General features: G+C 40.1%; 1 protein-coding gene across 2 annotated transcripts in view; it reads left to right on the forward strand.

Annotated features, from left to right (window-relative positions):
* Nucleotides 1-25,062, forward strand: part of ARHGAP6 (Rho GTPase activating protein 6) — a 532,167-nt gene that overhangs the window by 217,491 nt on the left and 289,614 nt on the right. The window contains exon 1 of one of the 2 annotated variants that reach the window (XM_064364520.1): nt 20,132-20,385. The exons of the other annotated variant lie outside the window; for it this stretch is intronic. Within the exon in view, the coding sequence (XP_064220590.1) occupies nt 20,338-20,385 (48 nt within the window). The 5' untranslated portion in view covers nt 20,132-20,337. Of the gene's footprint in view, nt 1-20,131; nt 20,386-25,062 lie in introns of those variants that run through there. 2 annotated transcript variants of the gene reach the window in all.

Below are 25,062 nucleotides of genomic sequence, written 5' to 3' on the forward strand. Positions count from 1 at the left end.
AAGGAGAAATGTTTGAAATGTAAGAAACTTCTGTGAATTAAAAGAACTTGTTGTAACCCAATACAAAGAAACTAAGAACTTTGAAAAAAGGTTTCACGAAATCCTAATGAGAATAGACAATTTAGAGAGGAATATGAGTGAATTAATGGAGCTGAAAAACACAAGAACTTCGTGAAGTATGCACAAGTTTTAACAGTTGAATTGATCAAGCAGAAGAAAGGATATCAGAGGTCGAAGACCAACTTAATGAAATAAAACGAGAAGTCAAGATTAGAGAAAAAAGGATAAAAAGGAATGAACAGTCTCCAAGAAATATGGGACTATGTGAAAAGACCTAATCTACGTTTGATAGATGTACCTGAATGTAACGAAGAGAATGAATCCAAGTTGGAAAATACTCTTCAGGATATTATTCAGGAAAACTTTCCCAACGTAGTAAGGCAGGGTAATATTCAACTCCAGGTAATACAGAGAACACCACAAAGATATTCCTCAAGAAGACCAACCCCAAGGCACATAATAGTCAGATTCATTAGGGTTGAAATGAAGGAGAAAATACTAAGAGCAGCCAGAGAGAAAGGTCAGGTTACCCACAAAGGGAAGCCTATCAGACTTACAGCAGATCTCTCAGCAGAAACCCTACAAGCCAGAAAAGAGTGGGGGCCAATATTCAACATCCTTAAAGAAAAGAACTTTCAACCCAGAATTTCATATCCAGCCAAACTAAGCTTCACAAGCGAAGGAAAAATAAAATCTTTTGTGAACAAGCAAGTACTTAGAGATTTCACCATCACCAGACCTGCTTTACAAGAGCTTCTGAAAGAAGCACTACACATATAAAGGAACAACCAGTATCAGCCTTTCCAAAAATATATCAAAAAGTAAACAGCATTAACATAATGAAGAACTTATATCAACTAATGGGCAAAACAGCCAGCTAGCATCAAATGGCAGTATTAAACTCATATATATTATTAACTGGATAAAAGGCCAAAACCCATCGGTATGCTGTATCCAGACCCATCTCACATGCAACGATACACAAAGACTCAAAACAAAGGGACGGAGGAAGATTCACCAACCAAACGGAGAGCAAAAATAAATAAATAAATAAAAAGCAGGAGTTGCAATTCTCACCTCTGATAAAATAGACTTTGAAGCAACGGGGATCGGGAGAGGCAAGGAAGGACATTGCATAGTGGTAGGGGGATCAGTGCAACAAGAAGAGCTAACAATCCTAAATAATGGTAGAAGGATCAATGCAACAAGAAGAGCTGGTGATCCTAGGTGTATGTGTGCCCAATGCAGGAGCACCCAGATACATAAGCAATATTAGACTGATCAACGAGATGGAGAATTGGCAGGGACGTCCAGGGCTTGAACTCAGACCCGGCGCAGGTAAACTTGATGGATGTTTATAGAACTCTCCACTTCAAATACACAAAACACACATTCTTCCATATCACACCTATTCCAAAAGTGACTACATAATTGGAAGTAAATCACTCCTCAATAATTGCATAGCATTTCATAGGTTTAAATGAAATATTGGTTGGCTGCTTGTTTGTTATTTTCTTCCCTTATTCCTTCCTGTCTCCATTGTAAAGCACAATTATTGGCATAAAAGAAGTTTTCAATTCCCATTTTTAGACTGCATTCTACCTGGGCAATAAAGCAATACTCCCATTCTCTCTCCCTCTTTCTCTTCTTTTTTCTTCCTCTTCTTCATTCTTTTTTTTTCTTTCTTTCTTCCTTTTTTCTTAAAAAAAAAAAGACTATCTTTAAGTACTTCTCAAACCAAGCAACCTCACAAATCCTTAAAAAAAAAGGGGGGGGGAATTACACAGGCAAAGGAGGAATGGAATGGGGGTGACAGAGGAAAAAAAGCATTATAGATGGAGGGAAATTTCTCCTTCAAAACAAAGGAATCATGTTCAATGTGTGACGTAGAATTTCAATGGGCATCTCCTCTGGTAAGAAGTTGAGTAGAAAGATGGCTGCATTTTGGAATGTTCAAAGTATGGAAAGGATGCTACATGCACTGTAATAAGTACAAAAAATGGGTTGAATATTTGAAAACCTCCCCAAGTCTCAACTAGCCTGAAAATTTTGTGTACAGACATATTTATCTGTACAGTGTGACGTGACTTAGAAGTCATAGCCTGTTGAAAAGTTTATGCCATAAAAATAAGTAACAATTCGAGTTCACTTCCTGTAAGTAGCCTAGGGTTTTTAAGACAAGACAGGATAATAGGACACCAAGGGCCAAATATAGACATGGATGTTTTAGATCCTCCGCTTTTCTGATCTCAGAGCACGTGGCATTTTGTGTAATTGAATCCAGGGCATATGGGTGCAAGCCCCAGTCAACTTTGGAGGGAAACCAGTTAACAAGCATGTGTCCAAATGTAGGATTAAACTTTCAAGGCAAATGAGTTGCTTCCAATAACACTTAGAAAACACTAATTAGTGAGAGGGAAATACTTTGTCAAATGGTTTGAGAATAGTAAATACAAATGCAACAAGGGATCATTGTTTTTAGTTATAATTCATATTGATCTAGAAGAAATGGGGCTGCAGGTGTTTTCCACAGGCAGAATGAATCCCACATACATTTACCTAAGACTTCTTGAAATAATACAAATGTGTCTTTAAAAGCTCAGATACATAAAGCAGTGGAATCCAATTTAGAAGTCCTCTTGACCTAAGCAGTCTGATTTCTCTTTGGTAAGTTGCCTGTCTTTTTACAGACTATAAATGAAACAAAATAATTGCTATGTTAATAGAGATGAATATATAGAAGATAATTTTTTCTTTTGGGCTTATAAAACTCCAGGAGGGAAAAGATGAAAGTCTAAAGTAGAAAAAAATTCAAAGGAAACAAAGTGCAATTTTAGTTTTCTAGATCAGGGATCGGTGAACATTTTCTGTGAAAGGCCAGATATTTTAGGTTTAGCGAGCATGCGGTCAGTCTCTGGCAACTGCTCACCTGTGCTGGTGTAGTGAGAAAGCAGCCATAGACAAGTACTTAAATGAATGGGTGTGACTATGTTCCAAGGAGACTTTATTTGTGGATGTTGAAATTTGTATTTCATGTAATTTTCACATCATAAAATATTATTTTTTAAATTTTTTCCAACCATTTAAAAATGTGAAAACAATTTTACCCACCCTGTGCTAGGTCTGAGACAGTTATCACCCCACAAGTTTGTTCTGTTAGAAACTCCTGGGTTGAAAAGCAACATGCTTTCCTTTTGAAGTTTTCATAAATTTATTAAATGATGATGTTTTCTGCTACTGGTATTTTCCTAGGTTTCTCTAGAATGCTCTGTGCTCTCGTAACACTTTCTAACAACCATTATCATCATGCATTTATTAAGCACTCACCATGAACTGAAATGCTGGGGACAGACGTCAGAGGAAAAGAAAATATTAGCAATAGAAAGTGGTACAGAAGCTCCTCTATTTATGGAATTTCAACTTGTGCACTTTCAGAGATACAAACAAAACCATACTCTGGAGCAAAGCCCTCTGGCTCTCTCCTCATCACCAAAATATGCGTCAAGAGGTTCTGGGAGCTCTTTTAGTTTCTGCCCTTTTAAAAAAGAATTTCTCATTTTTCAGTCTATGCAATATTTGCTGTCTTTCTGCTTGGTGTTGAGGAATTTTGCCAGGAACCTAATCTTACGTGATACCTCAGAGGACTTGAAAGAAGAAAGTACTAGTAAGAAATAGTAGAAGTAAATGCAAGATAGAAACATTTTTTTTTTTATTGAAATATGTCAGAAAAACTATTGCAAGCCCTTTGGCAGGAAGAATGATTTTGAGGACAAAGATCCCGTCACATAACCTGAAAGAAGTTCTGTACCTGTGTAATAGCAAACATTGATACAGAGCTTCTATGTGCCCGGCTGTGTTTTAAGTGATTACACGATCATATGAGTGTGCATATGCAGTACTTTAATCACCACCAAATAAGTGTAAATCAACTAATGAGCTCATGAAATGATTGATGAAACAGAGAAACTTGAAGTGTGTGGCTCCGGAATTAGCATCATAGGCCTATTTGTGTTAATTTAGGAGAAGGAAACCGATCTGATAAGTGTACCCAGTCGTGGATGGTTCCATGGGTTTGCAGCTTTTGGCATCTGCCCAACCTTCAAGTAAGAGGCAGAAGAGCAATGCTATTTTGGGGTGATATTATAGATGCTAAAGCTGCTGAGGAATTCCCTATGGTGCTTGTGGGTAGATTCGCCATTTCAGAAGATTTTCCGCGAATGAAAGGAAACAGGTCGAATATAGGCAAAGATGCCAGCCAAAGCATTTATCAGTAAGGAGGAAAATGAAAAAATCAACTCATACCTCACTTCAGTGGAAATCTGGGGGTTGCAAGCTTCTACCCTGTTCAAGACCTCTGGACATAGGAACAAAGTCATAAATAGCCTTTGGAGCTTAACGTGTCTTCACCCAAAAAGCATAGTGGACTCTGTCTGTGCTCTGCCTGGAATATCTCAGATCTTTTACCAGTTCTATGTGCCTGCCCTATTTACCAGCTTCTGTGTAGTTTTGCTTCTAATGACTAACATGTGTGAACATTCTGTGGGGTTCTGGAGCAGTTGCCCCATATTCACAAAGAGCAGGAAGTGCCTTGGAGTTTACATCACCCTGGAGGCATCCCATAGCACATGACTGGTGCATGTGAAAATATTAAAGCCCAAATTCTTTGGCGAAGGCAAGACAAAGCTTAGATGTAATTAATACTCCAGAGCTTCCCACAGGACCAGATTGAGACCGGGACTTTGCTAGAAATCACAACCTTACTTCACTTTATTCCCTTCCCTACCCTGTTATGCTCACCCCTTAGCAGTTTCTCCTGGGAACAGGTTCTTAATAAATCACTTGCACACCAATCCTTATCTTAGTATCTGCTTCTGGAGAACTCTACCTAAAGCAACAAGCACATATATTATTAAGAGAGAGAAATATTGCAAGGCTTTACGTTAAGTTAGCAATGAAATATTGAATGAAAGAATGGACTGAATGAACTGATAGAAGCCAGTCTTAGCTTTGCACAACTCATGTTGCAGTTAGGGAAACAGGAAAAGGAGAAAACATTGAAACAGTGACTATTACGTTTTAGAGTTTGAAGGTCATATAATGAGACTGCCTACATAGTGCAGTCTCTCTGGCTGATGGTAATCTAGGCTCAGCTTATATGTGGCCAGGGAAGAAGATACTACCACCTCCTGGGACAGTTGCCTTCCATCTAGATTTGTTATAAAGTCAGCCTTTCCTTCCTTCCTCCATCCCTCTCTCCATCCCTCCTTTCCTTTCTTCCTTCCTTATTTCCTTCCTTCTACTTTATGGAGGTAAAATTCACATGCCATGCAGTTCATTCATTTAAAGTGAACAATTCCTTGGTCTTTAACATGTTTGAGTTGGGAAATCACTATTACCATACATTTCAGAATATTTTCATCACCCTGTAAAGAAACACTGTATACTCTAGCTATCACCCCCTCAACCCGCAAGCTCTGCAGTCCTAGGCAACCCCACATCTACTCTGTGGATTTGCTTATTCTCGACATGTCATATAAATGAAATAATATGCGGTCTTTTGTGACTGACTTCTTTCAATTAGCTTATAGTTTTTGAGGTTAATCCATGTTGTATCATGTATCAATATTTCATTCCTTTTAATGGGCAAGTAATCCTTTATTCTATGGATAGATCACATTTTGTTTATCCATTCATCAGTTGATGGAAATTTGGTTTCTTTCTACTTTTTGGTCATTATGAATAATTCTACCATGAACATGTGTATACAAGTTTTTGTGGACATATGCTTTTATTTCTCTTGGTTATATACCTAGGAGTAGAATTGCTAGGTCAGATACAGAAAGTTCTTTCTTATATTCAGACAAAATCTGAGTCTCCTTAACTTCCACACTTGGTACTTGTCCAGCTTTCTAAAGAAATATGGACAAGCCTTTTTTATGCATGACATCCCCTCAAATTATTCGTCATCTTTATGTCCTCCTTCAACTTTCAAAGATTGAATATCTTCTGTTCTTTCAATCACTCCACTGCAAAAATGGGACTTACAGAAATGCAAACTGATAGCTTTGAGGTTGTCACATTATCTGTCATAATGTACAAAACAGCTTTATTTTGTTCCAAATCTCAGACTTTCACATCAACAACAGGGAAAAAGTGGCTAAGTTTATTTTGCCAAGATAAGAGACAACAAATTATTTTCTGGATAAGAAGGCTTTTCAATAGACTCTGCAGGGATTTTCCCTTTGGAAAATCAAGAGGACTAATGATTTGTGTAGTTTATGTATACATTTGTCATTTCTTGACATGTTAATGTGAGAAAAAATTCTGTGCTTCTGAAAAATAAAATTTGATGGAAATCAATTATCTTAAGAACTTTAAAAGAAGTCACATGTAGCATTCTTTTTACTCTTAGTCATGAAGACAATGGGGAGAAAACTTAACAAAACCACAGGAAAATGTAGCAAGTTACTTAGCAGGCTCTGGATCGTGCTGAACTGGGCCAAATGCTATGGTCGTTTCTTCTTCTGTAGCTATGAATGGATCTGATCCTTGCTTATTAGTCATACACTTAGGAATATTTTCTGTCTTTTTTTAACATGAAGTCCAGAGCTCAGGGTGGCTTCTGGCATTGTCTCATGCTTTCTGCATGACATTGATCAAGTCACCTGGACTTTCTGAGAGTCAGTTTCTGCACCATACTACCACTGTATCAGTGGCTTTCAAACTGTGCTGCACGGGATAGCAACCAAGGGATCTTACTAAAAATGTCAATCCTATCGTGCCGCAAGGGATTCTGCAAGTAGGTTCTGGGGAGGTCCTCACGATCTGTTTTTAAAAACCAACCCAAGTGATGCTGATGCCCGTGGTCCTGAAGACCATACCTTGAGAAAACCTGACTAGCCATTTCCTTCTGGTCCCTCTTCCTCTTGTTTTGTATTTCACTGAAAGGGAGAAGAAATCTTATCATTTTTCCAAGTACTATATTTTCATCTGTGCTGTGTGCAAAGACACTAAGGAAGACAACCAAAGTCAAAATAATGAAAAAATCCCAGTCTGATGCTTAGATTCTGATTTATTAGAATTATTTTGACCATAACAATTTTTACTGTAAAGTAGGGTTTCTTAACCTTGGCACCTATTGACATTTGGGACCAGATCATTCTTTGCCTTGTGTGTGGGAGGCTTTCCTGTACATTGTAGAAAGTTGAGCAGCATATCTGGTCTCTAACTACTAGATACCAGTAGCAGCTCCCCCTCCCTCCAAGTTACAGCAACCAGATATACCTCCTAATATTATCGAATGTGCCCTGAGGAGAAAATTTGCCCCTGGCTGAGAACTACCTTCATAAGTCCCCAAAGCAAAGAGTCAAGATATTAGGCTTGGAGCAGTTTTCTTTGGTTAGTTCTTACTGCAGAGCAAGGCAAAGAAAGCCCTGCTAAACTGTTGGTGCTTGACCTTTATGTACCAAGCATTCCTTGGGGATCTGGAACTCCCTGGCTCATCCTCTCTATTTGCTGGATTAATGGGATACAGACAGTTTAAGTGACTTGGCAGGAAAAGGACATTCTGTTTTATTCTCCTCATTTTATTACACTCCTGACAACAAATTCTTAACATTTGCCTTATATGTTCTGCTCCCTATCATAATCACAAGATAGATTAATTGCGGGAAGGGAAACCAATATATGTGAAATTACTTTGAAACCTACAGGCACCAGAGTAATGCCAGGTGTCATCATTCATCCTGTTCCTGAGCTTTTGAAGCCAGGAGTTTCTTGAGGTTACAAAAATGGTGTGGGTTTTTTTTTTTTTTTTTTTTTTTTTTGGTGACTAGTCAAGTACTCCAAAGAACTCCAGAGTGGTCAGTTTTGATCACACAAATGGCCAATTTTTACCCAATCTGTTAGCCTTTTAACAACACGCCATGTTGCGTGGAGACCTGCTTGTGTATGGGTCCCCAATGCTGGGTGGAGACCCAGTGCCCAGCTCTACTCTCCGGCTCTGGGGAAGTTTCTCTTTGTTTTCTTGGGTGGTACAAGACCTACTTCAGTGAAAGAAAATATATTGTTCATGTGAGATGCACTGCTAAGTGGAAATTATTAAAGGATGAATTTTGTATGTCCGTGAAAGGTTTCTCCACCTTGGCACTATAGACAGTTGGGAACAGATCATTCTCTGTTGCAAAGGCTATCCTGTGCAATGCAGGATGTTTAGCAGCATCTCTGGTCTCCACCCACTGGACGCAAGTGACACCCTTCCCCTGCAGTTGTGACTTTGGCTTCAATATCTGAAGCCAAAGATAGCTTCAGATATTGCCAGGTTTCTCCTCAGTGGCAAAATATTCCCTGTTGAGAATCAGTGGCTCAAGGGATATGGATGAGACACCAGCAATCTAATGAATGGGTCTGACTTGTCCAAAAGAGTCTCCACTTTGAAACATATTGGAATGGCCCACAAAGAGATTGGGGTCCAACTACCATTTACATCTCAACTCCACCATTTCTTAAATGTGCAAAACAATTTAATTATCCTCATAAATAGAATGAATATAATCATACTTTCCTTCCCCAGTTGTTCTGAGGATCCAGATGTTTGCAAAGCATCTAGTTGAGCCTGTGATGTAGGTGTTTAATGAATAATGGACTTGTTACCATTTCAAACAATAATTCTAGCACCTGCAGTGTTGATGTTGTCATGGAAATTCTGCAGACTTTAGACAACTGAAACACTGCAAATGTGCAGAAGAAAGGAGATTATGATCAGAGGGATGAAGGCAATAGACTAACATTAGATTATGGATATAAATGAAAAATCATTTCTTAATTCCCAAACTACTATTTGGAAAGTCATAGCTGGAAAAATTGCAGTCTCTCCTCTTTGCCTAATGACCATTGCATAGAACATGTATTTTAGAAATGTCTCTTTTTTATTATACTTTAAGTTCTGGGGTACATGTGAAAAACATGCAGGTTTGTTACATAGGTATACACGTGCCATGGTGGTTTGCTGTACCATCAACTCGTCATCTGCATTATATATTTCTCCTAATGCTATCCCTCCCCTTGCCCCCAGCCCACAACAGAACCCAGTGTATGGTGTTCCCCTCCCTGTGTCCATGTGTTCTCATTGTTCAACTCCCAGTTATGAGTGAGAACATGTGGTATTTGGTTTTCCATTCTTGTGTTATTTGCTGAGAATGATGGTTTCCAGCTTCATTCATGTCCCTACAAAGGACATGAACTCATTCTTTTTCATGGCTGCATAGTATTCCATGGTGTATATGTGCTACATTTTCTTTATCCAGTCTATCATCGATGGGCATTTGGGTTGGTTCCAGGTCTTTGCTGTTGTAAACAGTGTTGTAATGAACATATGTGTGCATGTGTCTTTATAATAGAATGATTTATAATCTTCTAGGTATATACCCAGTAATGGGATTTGCTGGGTCAAATGGTATTTCTATTTCTAGATCCCTGAGGAATCACCACACTATCTTAGTTCAACAATGATTGAACTCATTTACATTCCCACCAACAGTGTAAAAGCATTTCTATTTCTCCACATCCTCTCCAGCATCTGTTGTTTCCTGACTTTTTAATGATTGCCATTCTAACTGGCATGAGATGGTATCTCATTGTGGTTTTGATTTGCATTTCTCTAATGACCAGTGATGATGAGCTTTTTTTCATATTTGTTGGCTGCATAAATGTCTTCTTTTGGGAAGTGTCTGTTTGTATCCTTTATCCACTTATTGATGGGGTTGCTTGTTCTTTTTTCTTGTAAATTTGTTTAATTTCCTTGTAGATTCTGGATATTAGCCCTTTATCAGATAGATAGATTGCAAAAATTTACTCCCATTCTGCAGATTGCCTGTTCACTCTGATGATAGTTTCTTTTGCTGTGCAGAAGCTCTTTAGTTTAACTAGATCCCATTTGTCAATTTTGGCTTTTGTTGCCATTGCTTTTGGTGTTTTAGTCATGAAGTCTTTGCCCATGCCTATGTCCTGAATGGTATTGCCTAGGTTCCCTTCTAGGGTTTTTATGCTTTTAGGTCCTATGTTTAAGTCTTTAAACCATCTTGAATTAATTTTCATATAAGGTGTAAGGAAGGGATCCAGTTTCAGCGTTCTGCATATGGCTAGCCAGTTTTCCCAACACCATGTATAAAATAGGAAATCCTTTCCTCATTGCTTGTTTTTGTCAGGTTTGTTAAAAATCAGATGGTTGTAGACGTGTGGTGTTATTTCTGAGGTCTCTGTTCTGTTCCTTTATATCTGTTTTGGTACCAGTACCATGCTGTTTTGGTTACTGTAGCCTTGTAGTATAGTTTGAAGTCAATAGCATGATGCCTCCAGCTTTGTTCTTTTGCTTAGGATTGTCTTGGCTATGCAGGCTCTTTTTTTGGTTCCATATGAAATTTAAAATAGTTTTTTTCAATTCTGTGAAGAAAGTCAATGGTAGCTTGATGGGGATAGCATTGAATCTATACATTACTTTGGACAATATGGCCATTTCATGATACTGATTCTTCCTAACCATAAGCCTTGAATGTTTTTCCATCTGTTTTTGTCCTCTCTTAATTCCTTGAGCAGTGGCTTGTAGTTCTCCTTGAAGAGGTCCTTCATATCCCTTGTAAGTTGTATTCCTAGGTATTTTATTCTCTTTGTAGCAATTGTGAATGAGAGTTCACTCATGATTTGGCTCTCTGCTTGTCTATTATTGGTGTATAGGAATGCTTGTGATTTTTGCACGCTGACTTTGTATCCTTAGACTTTGCTGAAGTTGCTTATCAGCTTAAGGAGATTTGGGACCAAGATGTCAGGGTTTTCTAAATATGCAATCATGTCATCTGCAAACAGAGACAATCTGGCTTCCTCTTTTCCTAACTGAATACTCTATATTTCTTTCTCTTGCCTGAATGCCCTGGCCAGAAATTCTAATACTTTGTTGAATAGGAGTGGTAAGAGAGGGCATCCTTGTCTTGTGCTGGTTTTCAAAGGGAATGCTTCCAGTTTTTGCCCATTCAGTATGATATTGGCTGTGGGTTTGTCATAAATAGCTTATTATTTTGAGATATGTTCCATCAACACCTAGTTTATTGAGAGCTTTTAGCATGAAGCGTTGTTGAATTTTGTCAAAGGCCTTTTCTGCATCTATTGATATAACCATGTGGTTTTTGTCATTGGTTCTGTTTATGTGATGGATTACGTTTATTGATTTGCATATGTTTAACCAGCCTTGCATCCCAGGAATAAAGGCAACTTGATCATGGTAGATAAGCTTCTCGATGTGTTGCTGGATTCAGTTTGCCAGTATTTTATTGAGGATTTTCACATCGATGTTTATCAGGGATATTGGCTAGAAATTTTCTTTTTTTGTTGTGTCTCTGCCAGGTTTTGGTATCAGGGTGATGATGCTGTCTTCATAAAATGAGTTACAGAGGATTCCCTCTTTTTCTATTGTTTCAAATAGTTTCAAAATTAATGGTACCAACTCCTCTTTGTACCTCTGGTAGAATTTGGCTGTGAATCCGTCTGGTCCTGGACTTTTTTGGTTGGTACGCTATTAATTACTGCCTCAATTTCAGTATCTGTTAATGATCTATTCATGGATTCTACTTCTTCCTTGTTTAGTCTTGGGAGGGTGTCTATGTCCAGGAATCTATCCATTTCTTCTAGATTTTCTAGTTTATTTGCATAGAGATGTTTATAGTATTCTCTGATGGTAGTTTGTATTTATGTGGGATTTGTGGTAATATCCCCCTTATCATTTTTTTATTGTGTCTATTTGATTTTTCTCCCTTTTCTTCTTTATTAGTCTCACTAGCAGTCTATCTATTTTGTTGATCTTTTCAAAAAACCAGCTCCTGGATTCATTGATTTTTTGAAGGATTTTTTATGTCTCTATCTCCTTCAGTTCTGCTCTGATCTTAGATATTTCTTGTCTTCTGCTAGTTTTTGAATTTGTTTGTTCTTGTTTCTCTAGTTCTTTTAATTGTGACGTTGGAGTGTCAATTTTAGATCTTTCCTGCTTTCTCTTGTGGGCATTTAGTGCTATAAATTTCCCTCTACACACTGCTTTAGCTGTGTCCCAGAGATTCTGGTACATTGTGTCTTTGTTCTCATTGGTTTCAAAGAACATCTGTATTTCTGCTTAATTTCGTTATTTACCCAGTAGTCATTCAGGAGCAGGTTGTTCAGTTTCTATGTAGCTGTGTGGTTTTGAGTGAGTTTTGTAATCCTGAGTTATAATTTGATTGCACTGTGGTCTGAGAGGCTGTTTGTTGTGATTTCCATTCTTTTGCATTTGCTGAGGAATGTTTTATTTCCAATTTTGTGGTCAATTTTAGAATAAGTGCAATGTGGTGCTGAGAAGTATGTCTATTCTGTCGATTTGGGGTGGAGAGTTCTGTAGATGTCTATTAGGTCCACTTGGTCCAGAGCTGAATTAAAGTCCCGGATATCCTTGTTAATTATCTGTCTCATTGATCTGTCTAATATTGACAGTGAGGTGTTAAAGTTTCCTACAACTACTGTGTGGAAGCCTAAGTCTCTTGTAGGTCTCTAAGAACTTGCTTTATGAATCTGGGTGCTCTGGTATTGGGTGCATATATATTTAGGATAGTTAGTTTTTCTTGTTGTACTGATCTCTTTACCGTTATGTAATGCCCTTCTTTGTCTCTTTTGATGTTTGTTGGTTAAAGGCTGTTTTATCAAAGACTAGGATTGCAACCCCTGGGTCTTGACTCTATCCAATTTGCCAGTCTGTGTCTTTTATTTGAGTCATTTAGCCGTTTATATTTAAAGTTAATATTGTTATGTGTTAATTTGATCCTGTCATTATGATGCTAGCTGGTTTTTTTGCCCTTTTGTTGATGCAGTTTCATCATAGCCTCAATGGTCTTTACAATTTAGTATGTTTTTGCAGTGGCTGGTACCAGTTGTTCCTTTCCATGTTTAGTGCTTCCTTCAGGAGCCCTTATAAGGCAGGCCTGGTGGTGACACAATCTCTCAGCATTGCTTGTATGTAAAGGATTTTATTTCTCCTTTGCTTATGAAGCTTAGTTGGGCTGGATATGAAATTTTGGGTTGAAAATTCTTTTATTTAAGAATGTTGAATATTGGCCACCACTCTCTTATGGCTTGTAGGGTTTCTACCAAGAGAACTGCTGTTTGTCTGATGAGCTTCCCTTTGTGGGTAACCCAACCTTTCTCTGGCTGCTCTTAGCAGTTTTTCCTTCATTTTAACCTTGGTGAATCTGACGATTATATATCTTGGGGTGTCTCTTCTTGAAGAGTATCTTTGTGGTGTTTCTCTGTATTTCCTGAATTTGAATGTTGGCCTGCCTTGATAGGTTGGGTAAGTTCTCCTGGATAATATCCTGAAGAGTGTTTTCCAACTTGGTTCCATTCTCCCTGTCACTTTTAGGTACACCAATCAAATGTAGATTTCATCTTTTCACACAGTCCCATATTTCTTGGAGACTTTGTTCTTTTCTTTTCACTCTTTTTTCTCTAATCATGTCTTCTCCCTTTTTTGATTTATTTCATTGAGTTAATCTTCAGTCTCTGATGTCCTTTCTTCTGCTTGATCAATTTGGCTATTGATACTTGTGTATGCTTCATGAAGTTCTTGTGCTGTGTTTTTCAGCTCCATCAGGTCATTTGTGTTCTTCTCAAACTGGTTATTCTTGTTAGCAATTTTTCTAGGCTTTTTTCAAGGTTCTTAGCTTCCTTGCATTGGGTTAGAACATGCTCCTTTAGCTCAGAGAAGTTTGTTATTACCCACCTTCTGAAGCCTATTTCTGTCAATTCATTAAACTCATTCTCCATTTAGTTTTGTTCCCTTGCTGGCAAGGAGTTGTGATCTTTTGGAGGAGAAGAGACATTGTAGTTTTTGGAATTTTCAGCCTCTTTGTGATGGTTTCTCCCCATCTTCATAGATTTGTCTACCTTTGGTCTTTAATGTTGGTGGACTTTGGATGGAGTCTCTGAGTGGATGTCCTTTTTGTTGATGTTGATACTCTTTCTTTCTGTTTGTTAGTTTTCCTTCTTACAGTCAGGCCCCTATGCTGTAGGTCTGCTGGAGTTTACTGGAGGTCCACTCCAGACCCCATTTTCCTGGGTATATATAACCAGCAGAGGTTGCAGAACAGCAGATTGCTGCCTCTTTCTTCCTCTGGAAGCTTTATCCCAGAGGAGCACCCACCAGATGCCAGCCAGAGCTCTCTTGTATGAGGTGTCTGTCAACCTCTATTGGGAGGTGTCTCACAGTCAGGATACATAGGTATCCTTGACGAGGTAACCTTTCCCTTATCAGAGCTTGAACACTGTGCTGGGAGATCCACTGCTGTCTTCAGAGATATTAGGCAGGGACGTTTATGTCTGCTGAAGTCACACCCACAGCCACCCTTTCCCCCAGGTGCTCTTTCCCAGGGAGTTGGGGATTTTATCTATAAGTCCCTGACTGGGGCTACGGATTTATTTTTCAGAGATGCCCTACCCAGAGAGGAAGGATCTAGAGAGCAGAAATGTCTCTTTTTAGGTACTTTTTAAGGATACTCTCCCTGGCTCCATGACACAGAGTAGAAATCCTTCAGTGAAAATATCAAAATGGCAAGAACAAGAAAAACAAATAATACCAAATAGAACCTACTGTAATGGTCATTTTTTTCCTCACCCTTCTTCACTTGTTTTCTTTCCCTGAATTCTCAGATTATCATATTCTCAACTTCAGTTGATGCATAACTTTATGATGTTCTTTGTACTAGGGTTTGAGGCCAAAGACAATGGTAGTGGGCTGTGCCAGGATGTTCTCTCTCTTCTCCATCTTTCCTATGTGACCGCAGCTCCAGGCATCATTTTTGAAAACACCAGGAATTCCTTCTTCACTAGTCTTCAGCTCAGCTGTCTTCAGGCTGGGGGTTGTCTTTCTAAACTTACCTGGAAAAAAGAATGAGGACCTTCATTATCCCTTAGATTTCTCTTATCTCCATATCCCTAGAAGGGTTAAGAGGGTGGGAAGAAATTATGGCTGTAGAGCAAAATGATAATTCCTAAAATGGCATATATGTTTACAGTTGTTAGGTTGAGATTTTACCCCCAGTTTGCTGAACTTCTGCCTAACAAGATATTTTCCCTCAAAAGCACATTTGGTATATCCATTGCTCTTGTCTGTGCGTATGGGTGAAGTCAGCTTTAGCATTGCCAATGCCAGGGCCTTAGCAGGGCTGGTAGGTCCGTCACTTATAGGAGACACATGACTTTGGACAAGGAGGGCCTTAAGCTGCTACTCCAGCTCTCCTTTCTGATCCTGGAGTTTGATTTCCTTAATTTTATCTTTGTAGCCCCATGAAAAAACTTAAAGAAGAGACAACTCTAAACTATGTTCAGTCTTCATATAAACTGTGTTCAGTCTATTTATACAATAGTGTAAATAAAGATTCTAATTAATACAGTTTGGAAAACTGTTGGGCATTGTCCAGTAAAGTTGAAGATATGCATGCCTGTGACCCAGCAATTATATTCCTGGGTTTTCCCCTATAAAAATGCAAGCACATATGCACAAGGAGATAGGTATAATGATGTTCAAGAAATGTGGTTTTCCGTAGCCCAAAATTGAAAAGGACATAAATGTCTATCAACAGTTGAAAAGATAAATAGTAATAAACACATGTAATGGAGTACTAGACAGCAATGGGAATGAACAAACAACAGCTACATACAGCAACATGGATGAACCTTAGAAACAGAATGTTGAGCAAAAGAAGTCAGCTATAACAAAAACATACTTATAAATCTGTTTACATAAAGTTAGGAAACAGGCAACACTAAGCTCTAATATTTATGGATGCCTGACTTCCTAAAAAGCAGTGGATTTTAACCATGGGTGATTATGCCTTTCCCCACTCCCTGGGGGACATCTGCAATGTCTAGAGTCATCTTTGGTTGCCACAATTAGTGTAGGGGGAATAATACTGACATGTAGTGGGTAGAGGCTGGGGGTGATGCAAAACATTCTGCAATGTCCAGCCTCTACCACAAAGAATGATTGGTTCCCAAATGTCAAGAGTGCTAGGGTTGAGAAATGCTGCTGTAAAAGGGAAGTGAAGAAGTGAAGTCACGACAGTGTCTGCCACTGGGATAGGGAAGGGAAATGCAGACAAGGGACATGGGGGTCTGGGGTACTAGCAATATTCTTTGACCTTAGTGAAGGTTAGACAGGTGAATATTTTGAAACAATTCATTAAGCTGCACATTAAATGCTATTGATTTTTCTATTTCAAAATATTAATACTCTAGGGACTAGATTAACAGGACAATATGATGGTATAGTGTGGGCACTGGGTTTTGGGGAGGGGGTTCCCTATCTAAGAGGGTCTCATAGCCACTCTGTTAACAATGGTGGGGCTGGGCCTCCAAGAAGGGCCTGCCCTGCCATCCGAAGTTATTTTTAGTTCTCAGATGGGCCTTCAGCTCTTCCTACACTGTGAAGTTGAATTTGCTTCCACAGATTGAGGTAAAGGTTTTCTGTAAAAAAGTAATCACCCTTGCTTTGGCACTAACTATGGAAAATTTTAACTCAGCCTATAGGCAGGCAGAATAAATGCAAACAAGGATTTTAATTTAAATGCTCTGGCAGAAAGGGCAGCATTTAGTCCTGGAAATGCTGTAACGTTTAGAGACAGGAAGACGTGGAAATTCCATAGTTAGCAGGGCACGTTTTCTCTTAAAAGTGATGCTAGTAGAGAAACTCATAGAGATTATTTTTAAGTCCTCTCTGGGGTGAACTATAAACATCAGATAAATTTATTATTTTCTTTAAAAAAAAGAAAAAACACTAAACAAAAAAGAACATTAGCCTGGCAGGCTCTTAACCAACAAATAGGATGAACTTCAGCCTCCTCTGAAGTGAGGTTGTATGCCTTTCTTGCTCCCTTTTTATCTCCCTCCATCACCGCAAAGGATCAAATGCGCATTTTGAAACCGTATGCCATGTCAATATACAGTTTAGTTGACCTAGAACAATACCTGTGCATAGTATGCATTTAAAAATATAAAGTGTGGAATAATAGACAATGGACACTCAGAAGGATGATGGTACATTACTTAATGGGCACAATGTACTTTCTTCCATTCTTTTGGTGATGGATACCTTCATCACTACACAATCTATCCATGTAACAAAATTACCCTGGTACCTCATACATTTATACAAATGAAAATGTAAAATAATATTTGTTGAATAATAACCAAGTGAACAAATAACATGGGCAAAATACTGGGAAGTAGATATGCAAATAAGAAATTTTTATTAGGGTGGTGTTTTAAATATACCCTGAAATATATTTAAATGAAATGATGAATAATGTGTGAAATTCAAATCGTTTGATTGAACAGACTTCTTAGAGTTCTGCATGGTCTTCTAGATCCCTTCTGGATCTTTGAGCCTTAAACAGTTAGACTAAGAATTGAAGGGGGTGAATGATTCATTCCAAGGTGATTTAAGAGTCTAGCAGCATGAACTGATCATTTCTTTAAGTGCTTTGCCCAAACTCACAAAACTCGTCAAACACAGAGAAAAAACAACAGTATTGCACTTGAACATTTTACTCCAACTTAGCTATGGCACTTTAGCAAGAAATAATGCTATAAGGCAGAAGTCATTCCTAAAATGTAAGTACACAGTTTGGGGACGATGGAGTATTTTTGGCTTACAAGAATGTCATTTAGTAACTTACTACATTTTTCAAAGAAAGAGTACAAACAAAATCTAGGATGACCCAATTTTAAGAGGTGACTTACTCAAGAGTAATGATCAAAAGGCTATGGTTAAGGTTTTAAAGACCCAGGGATATACCTTGTATTGTTTAAATATATTAATATTAAATAGCGTTTTTAGGGAAAGGGATTTTTAGCTTCAGGGCCTTAAAGGTAAGCATGACAAAAGAAAAAGTCCTAAGGCGGGAGTGTTCATCTTTTGGAATAGACCACATGAGTGAAAGTCCCTCAACTGGGGCTTGTCCAGGCCATTGAATTGCATCTGTATACACACGCCCCCCTCAGGCTGCCCTGGCTGCAGTTCTCTGAAAGATGCCAGATGGTGAAGCTTGAGCTCCTTCTCTGTCTTATTCTAAGGGTCTTTGATGACTTTGCTCTAAAGGTTGCTTTTAGCAGCAGAACAGAGTGAAAGTAAAAAGGGAACTTTAGTGTGTCATTTTTCCAGCTCTGCCTGGACATGTTGCAGAGCAGGGAAGTCATCCAAGGTGAATGGGCATACTCTTTTCTACCACAAAGCAGAGGAAAGGAAATAGTTCAATTGACTTTCTCATAAGACAGGCAACACTGTATTTGGAAGTTCCTGTTTTTGGCAAGGGATTGATTTTAAATTTATTTTTATTTTGTATTGCAGTATAAAATACACATAGTAAAGGGTATAAATTGCACTAGTCTGAACTATACTGCTCAGTGGATGCTTACATATGGGTGTACTCCAGTAGCTGCCGTACAAATATACAGATCAAGATATAGGCCATTTCCAGCACCCTAGACGGTTCCCTTGTACCACCTTCCTGGTCAATACCACCTTCCTACTTTGGTAACCACTATTATGACATCTATCACCATGGATTCCATTCACCTATTGCACTTAAACATTTGAATTTCAGTTGCAGCATAAATAAGTAAAATCTTACAGTATGTACATTTATGTCTGATTTCTTTGTCTCAATGTAATGTTTGTGAGATTAATCCATTCGTTCTGTGCATCAGTAGTATTTTCCTTTTTATTCCTGAGTAATATTCCGTCATGTGCCGAGACTACAGTTGGTTTGTCATACACCAGTTGATGTACATTTGGATTGCTTTTATTTAGGGCAATTATGCCTCATTCATGTATATGATGAGATTCTTGTACTCTGTATATACCTTTGGTTGGAATTTGCTGGATCGGAGGGTAGGCCTGTTATTGGCTTTAGCAGATATAACCATAAACTTTTCCAGGTGGATAAACCATCATGGAACTATCTAATGGTAGATTCCTCAGGACACTTGCACCCCTGACTTCACATTCCCACTGCTAATTAAAATTATGCTGCGAATTGTTTTAAAATACTACATACCAATGGATGGTTCATTCAAGTAAATTGTAAGGGCTGAAACTCAGGGGCCACATCCGATTTTCCTCCCCGCTCCCCTTACACAGAGCAGGTGGAGAGTCATTCAGCCAGATCACTGCAGTGGGACCCTGACAAATTGGCACAAGCTACCCCCAAACACGTCTTCCACTTTGTAGCCAACCCTCTGGGGCTTGCATTGGTTGATTTCATGAGTCTGGAGTCTCCACTCTGGCCCCAGGCTTTGCCTTTGTCTGGGCTCAACTTGTGGGAGGCTGGACGCCAGTTACAGAATGTCAAGGCTGTGGAGGGAATTCATTGATCTTCTCAAAGGTGTTTTAAAGTGCAGGTTTCAGAGGGGATTTCAGAGCAGAGGCCAGTTTTAAGGGTTATTGTGAACCTACCAGATGTGTCCTGCCAGCCCACCTGGAACTCGGTTCACCCTAAGTGACCAGCATCCCACGCAGCCTTGTCCCCTCAGCAGTTCCCCGGGGCAGCATGATTTAGTTCCTCTCAGTCCTGCCCTCTCCAAGGGTCCCCGTATTTGAGACTGTCAAAGCAGAAGGCTTTCTAGAAAGGGTAACCGCCCTCCTGGGAGAAGATTCTGAATCTCCTTCCAGTGTCAGGCCCACACCTCCTTCAAAGTTAATGAAAGTCTCTCTTTCTTGGAAACCCAAGTTCGCCTTCTCGCTGGCATTGAAGGCGTTGGCAGTCCCCGCCTCAGCAGCCAGAGTTCCACAGGCCCGGGGAGGGTGGGGTGGCAGGAGGCTGGAGAGCCGGTCAGCCCAACACCTGTCGTGGGCGCTTTCGTCCTCCGTAGCCCCCAACAACTGTCAGCGGCGGCTGCCACAGGGACCCGCCAGGAGCGGAAGGAATTAAACGCCCGCCCATCGCATCAGAGTCAGCCAGTCCCCCCCCCCCCCCGCCTCCTCCTCCTCCTCCTCCTCCTCCTCCTCCTCTTCCCCCTCCCGCTTCGCACCGCCAGGTCCCCACCGGCTCCGCGGTGGGACGCTGTGCCAAGGGCGCTTTGCACAGCACTCAGCGGGCACGGAGCAGGGCTTGCGCCCTGGGGCTGCCCCGGGATGGAAGTGAAGTAGGGGGAACTCCGAGACACCGTGACCCCAGGCTGAGTCCAAGGCGAGCCACTCCTCCCGGCGGCGACATGGGGCACCCGGTGTACCGCGGCGAGAAGCCCCAGCTGCACTACGCGGTGAGTGTCCTGATGTGCGCAGAGGCCACAGGGGGAGCCACTGGGCCGCTCCAGGAGGGGACTCTGGGGGGCGATGGTAGTCGGGGCTCCCCGCAGGTCCACGGCTGAGGGAGTGGCGGGTGGCCGGGTATGTCACCCCGAAGTGCCACCTGCTCACTAACTCAGAGGCGCTTCCCCAAATCCTGTAGAAGGTACGGGGTAGCCCCAACCCTGGAGTCAGTGTTTCTTTGCCCCAGAGCCGTGGTCACTGCATCCGGGACCGGGACTAGACTCTGCTGCCGCCTCGCTATCAAGGGCTGACAAATGGGGTTCCTGGGGTTGGGCCTAGGTCGCTCATTCAGCCTCTGGTCAGATACGTTGAAAGGACGGGAATAAGACTGGACGGGAGGCAGGGCCGCTTCACAATCTCAGTTTGTGTCGACTGCACTTGCTAGAGAAATGCAGAGAGCCTTGGGGTGCAGCTGTTTCACTCTTTAGAAAGGGAGTGTATTTCCCTCCTACTTTGTGGCAGGACAGAAGGTTGTACATTATCATTAATGTTGCACGTTAATACAAGAGAATACCAGGGGCTCCTCTGTCACACCTTCCCCCTCCCTTATGGTGGCTTCTGTTCTCCCTGTTGATACAAAGATTTACTGGGGACCTACTATGTGCCAGGGACTGCGCTAGGTGCTGCAGGTACTGCAGGAAACACAACAGATAGAAAGCTCATGGGATTTGCCTTCTTTGAAGAAGGAGTCAAGATTTCAAGGTTAACAACCGACCAAATGCAGATACCAGATTGAGTATGTTTTTTGAGAGAGAGAAAAGAAAGGAAAGAAGGAAAAAAGGAAAGTTGTTTCTGAGGAATGACTATTACTTCTGAAGATTTCGAATGCCCCCTCCAGGAAGGGGGCAGGGAGAAGGTTTACTTTACTCCAGTCTTCAGACATTGATTTTCCACTTGTAAGATGTGTCATTTTGAGTTGGGACACTGCAATTCTTCTGCCACTTGCTAATTTACAGAGTTTTCCTTGAATTGATTTGCACTGTTGAGACTGGATGTCATGACTGCCAACTTTAAAAACTGGAGAGAAGCAGGCAGAAAGTTGACAGGAATCATTAATATTTATAATAAGGCAAAGAGTTAACTGTCCAGAATTTGTGTCTTCTAAAATCCAGTCCCCAACATCCAAAAAAAAAAAAAAAAAGAGGTTTTTTTGAAGAAAGGAGTTGAGGTGGACAGGGATGGTGGGCTCAGACATCCCAGAGCTGCTCCAGTTGGTTCCTGGTGTCGCCTGGGGGCTCCTGGATCAATTGCAGAGCCATTAGGCAAACTGCACACCTCTTCTACTGCACTTTCCTCCACTGGAGAAATGAAGGCCTGAATTAGAAAATTGTTAAGATACCTTCCCAGGCAAATGTTCCAGAAACCTGTGACAACTCTTTCTCTGGTTTTTCTATAGTTAACTTAACTTGAAACACCAAATGAGACACTTGTAAGTTACTAATGCTCGTTCTATCTTTGGGCACACTAGTGACTCAGTGATTTGCCTTTTAAAGTGGTTTAAAGGGCGACCACTTTTTGACAAAGGTTGCTTTGCATTGAAGGAGGTAGAGTCTGTGCTCATTGTACTCATCGGGCTCATCTCCACCTTTTCCAGACTTTGAACTGTGTGCTGGTGCCTTTTGATTCATAATGTGAGGTCTTTTCCATTTACAAGAGTTGGGGTGGGGGAGGAAAGGTGAGAATGTGCTCCTTAATTTAAAAAAAAATCAATCTATTCAGTCAATGAATGGTTATTGCCTCAATTATGTAACTACATCACAAACATATTTTAAAATTTTATTTTAGTTCAGCTGTCTCATTCTTCTAAAATCATAAACTGAAGAATCAAGCTGATGCTAATGTCCCCTCTGGGGCTCTGAAGACTGCTGATGAAATAGCCCTTTATTTTAGTACAGATCATCATGTATGTGTATTCTGATTTAAGACTATAAAAAGGAAGATTCCAGAGGAAATTCATTGGGATTCCTGGTTGGAAGAAGTCACCCGGGCTGTCTGAAGTTTCCTATGCATACTTTAGGATAATAAAGCAGCAGCTCTGAATCAGTCACGTGTCCAGAGAAGGTTCTTTATTAAGTGTGACCTGTTGCTTTTCATATTGGTATAAACCTTGATGGTGTAATATCTATTCTAACGCTGCACTTATGTTTACATCCCTCATGTGGGTTTTGATAATCCAGAGCTTGTTTTGCCCTTCAGTACAAATATTCCACTTTACTTAACATGGTTTTGTCCCACTGTGCATTTTCCTGTGATCTTAGGGTTTTTTGGGTCTGTTTTCTTCAAAATGAATGCCCCTCCATGTGTCCTTAATACCTCCTGCCTCCTCTGAAATATAATTTAGGGATAAGTATCTAATGTTCTTCCTTCAGTGTTTTTTCAGTTGTCCAAGGTGAGACTGCATGTAAGAGGTTAGTGGCTCACATTTGATTCATTCAACAAACATTTGTTGAATGCCTATTATATTCCAGCTATTTGGTCAATTTTCCAAAGAGACAATTAGATAGTGAAAATGTTAAGAGTTACTATGTACATCTTACTCGTCTTTTTAAATGGTCATAATGGTCACAGAGAGCAAAATACAATTAAGTAGACAAGAGCATCCTCTATTTATATAATCAGACATTTTCAAAGTATAGCACAACTGTCTTCTTGCTTTATCATCACACACACACAAAAATTGTTTTAACACACAAAAAAATGTGTGTTAGCAGCTAATGTTCTCCTCAAAGATTTCCTCCCAGTTTTCCCACATTCATGTTATGGTGACTCCATCCTTCTAGCTGGGCATCATCCTTTTTGCCTTTTGGTGTCTGAATCAGATTTATCTTTTCAAAACCCTATCATGATCCTGGCATGGAATCAGAATAAGGAGGAGCTAGAGTGCATCCTGGTATTTGGGCCTGGGAGAAATTCAAGAAGATGACCGACACTCGGGTGGCAGCTGGGCAGGAGGTTGAGAGCAGTTGGTGTATTTGAGAAATGCTTAGAACATAGAACCCATCAGACTTAGTTTGGATGGGAACCAGAGGTGATAGAGTATGAAGGATGAGGATGACATAAATGAATCAATGATTTTTCTGGCGGCACTTCTAGAAAAACTCTAGAAGTTTATATAATAATCAAATAATCATAATAAATATTGCCCTCGTTATTGTCTTACTCAGATTGCAAAACATTTGAACACAGTCAAGGTCAATTTCAGTCTCAAATCTATTAGCTGCCTTATGCAGGTTTTCTATTTCCTGATTGAAGACAGCTAAGCTCAGAGCAGTGGAATTCAAGATGGCACATCTGTCGCTGTTGACAGAACTGAGAGCTTTATCCAGGTGCCCTGATCCTGCGGTGCTCTTCTGAGTCATTTAGATAATTGGGATAGTTGAACCAAATCATCCCTCTGTGATCCATGTTGCCACAGTAATAAAGCAACAACGAAATATTGGACCTTCAGTGACTTACTGTGACTATCTATATTGGCAAATTGCATAGTCAAATAGCTCTTTAATTTCACTAGTGTAGACAAAAACTAAAAATTTAAGTATCCATTAAGTTCAATGCCATATCTTTATGTCTTTCTGAAAGACATTTTAAGAAATCTGGATTAAAAGCTTGGCCTGGTGACTTACTGAGGACTGTAGGAGGCTCAAGCTCTTCTCTCTTGGCACCTCAGCCTGTCTTTGCCCTCAAGTGGGGCAGAGAAAAGCAAATCAGTGTCCATTATATGGTCACCATCAGGAATCCCTGGACTGACATCATTTATTTCTCTCTGGCTGGCAGGTTGAAAACTTGCTGGGAGTAGTACTGTGTGTGTCTTGTCCCTGCTGTCACCTAGTCACCTAGCAGAGTGCTGGAAGCCCAGTAGGTGCTCAGTAGATATGTGTTGAATGACTTCATGAATCTAGTAGTTGAGACTTAGTTTTTGAGGTCCTAAGCTGCTCATTCTCCTCCTTTGTACTGGTCTAGTCTGAGCTCCTCTGCTGCTGATGTCACTTCCTGTTTGGTGCAGTCACCACACCATCTGTGCTTTTGACCACAGCTTTGTAATCAGATGCTGACTGTGCCCTTGTTCCAGTTAACCCCTTCCTTCAGAACTCACCGGAAGTGCCAAGCTGCTTACCCTGACAGAGAACCTGTTTTCACATAGAATGGTTAAAGTCTTACTATGAAAGTTTCCAAATTTGTTCTCTATGAACATTCAATTTTCAAAGACTTTGAAGTCATTAAGTTTGCTTAATAATTCAGTGGTATTGAATATAGGACACTCTCTGGTAATTCTAAAGATACTCAGGACTGGGTGCCGTTGCAAGCCTGTGCTGATATGAATCAGTTATCATACATCAGTGCTAACAGTGTAGACATCTTAGGAAACAGCAGAACTTGTACTGACCTGTGGCATGGCACAGAACTTACTTTTATAAAACCATTCCTAATTAACTCTGCTTGTCATTTTTATCATCAAAAAAGCAAATTTTTTTCAAGTTACAAATAAGTGAGAGATTACCGAATCATCTTAACACCTCTAATAACTGTAGATACCTTTTCTACTCCCACCCCACCCCGGCATGCTTACTTTTCTGTTGTATGCAGAAATTTTCCTGGACAAGGCATCTTTGGTGTGGAAGATTCATCAT

Source organism: Aotus nancymaae, unplaced genomic scaffold, assembly GCF_030222135.1.
Source record: "Aotus nancymaae isolate 86718 unplaced genomic scaffold, 86718_ANA_hifiasm-v0.15.2.pri h1tg000058l, whole genome shotgun sequence".
Taxonomy (NCBI): domain Eukaryota; kingdom Metazoa; phylum Chordata; class Mammalia; order Primates; family Aotidae; genus Aotus; species Aotus nancymaae.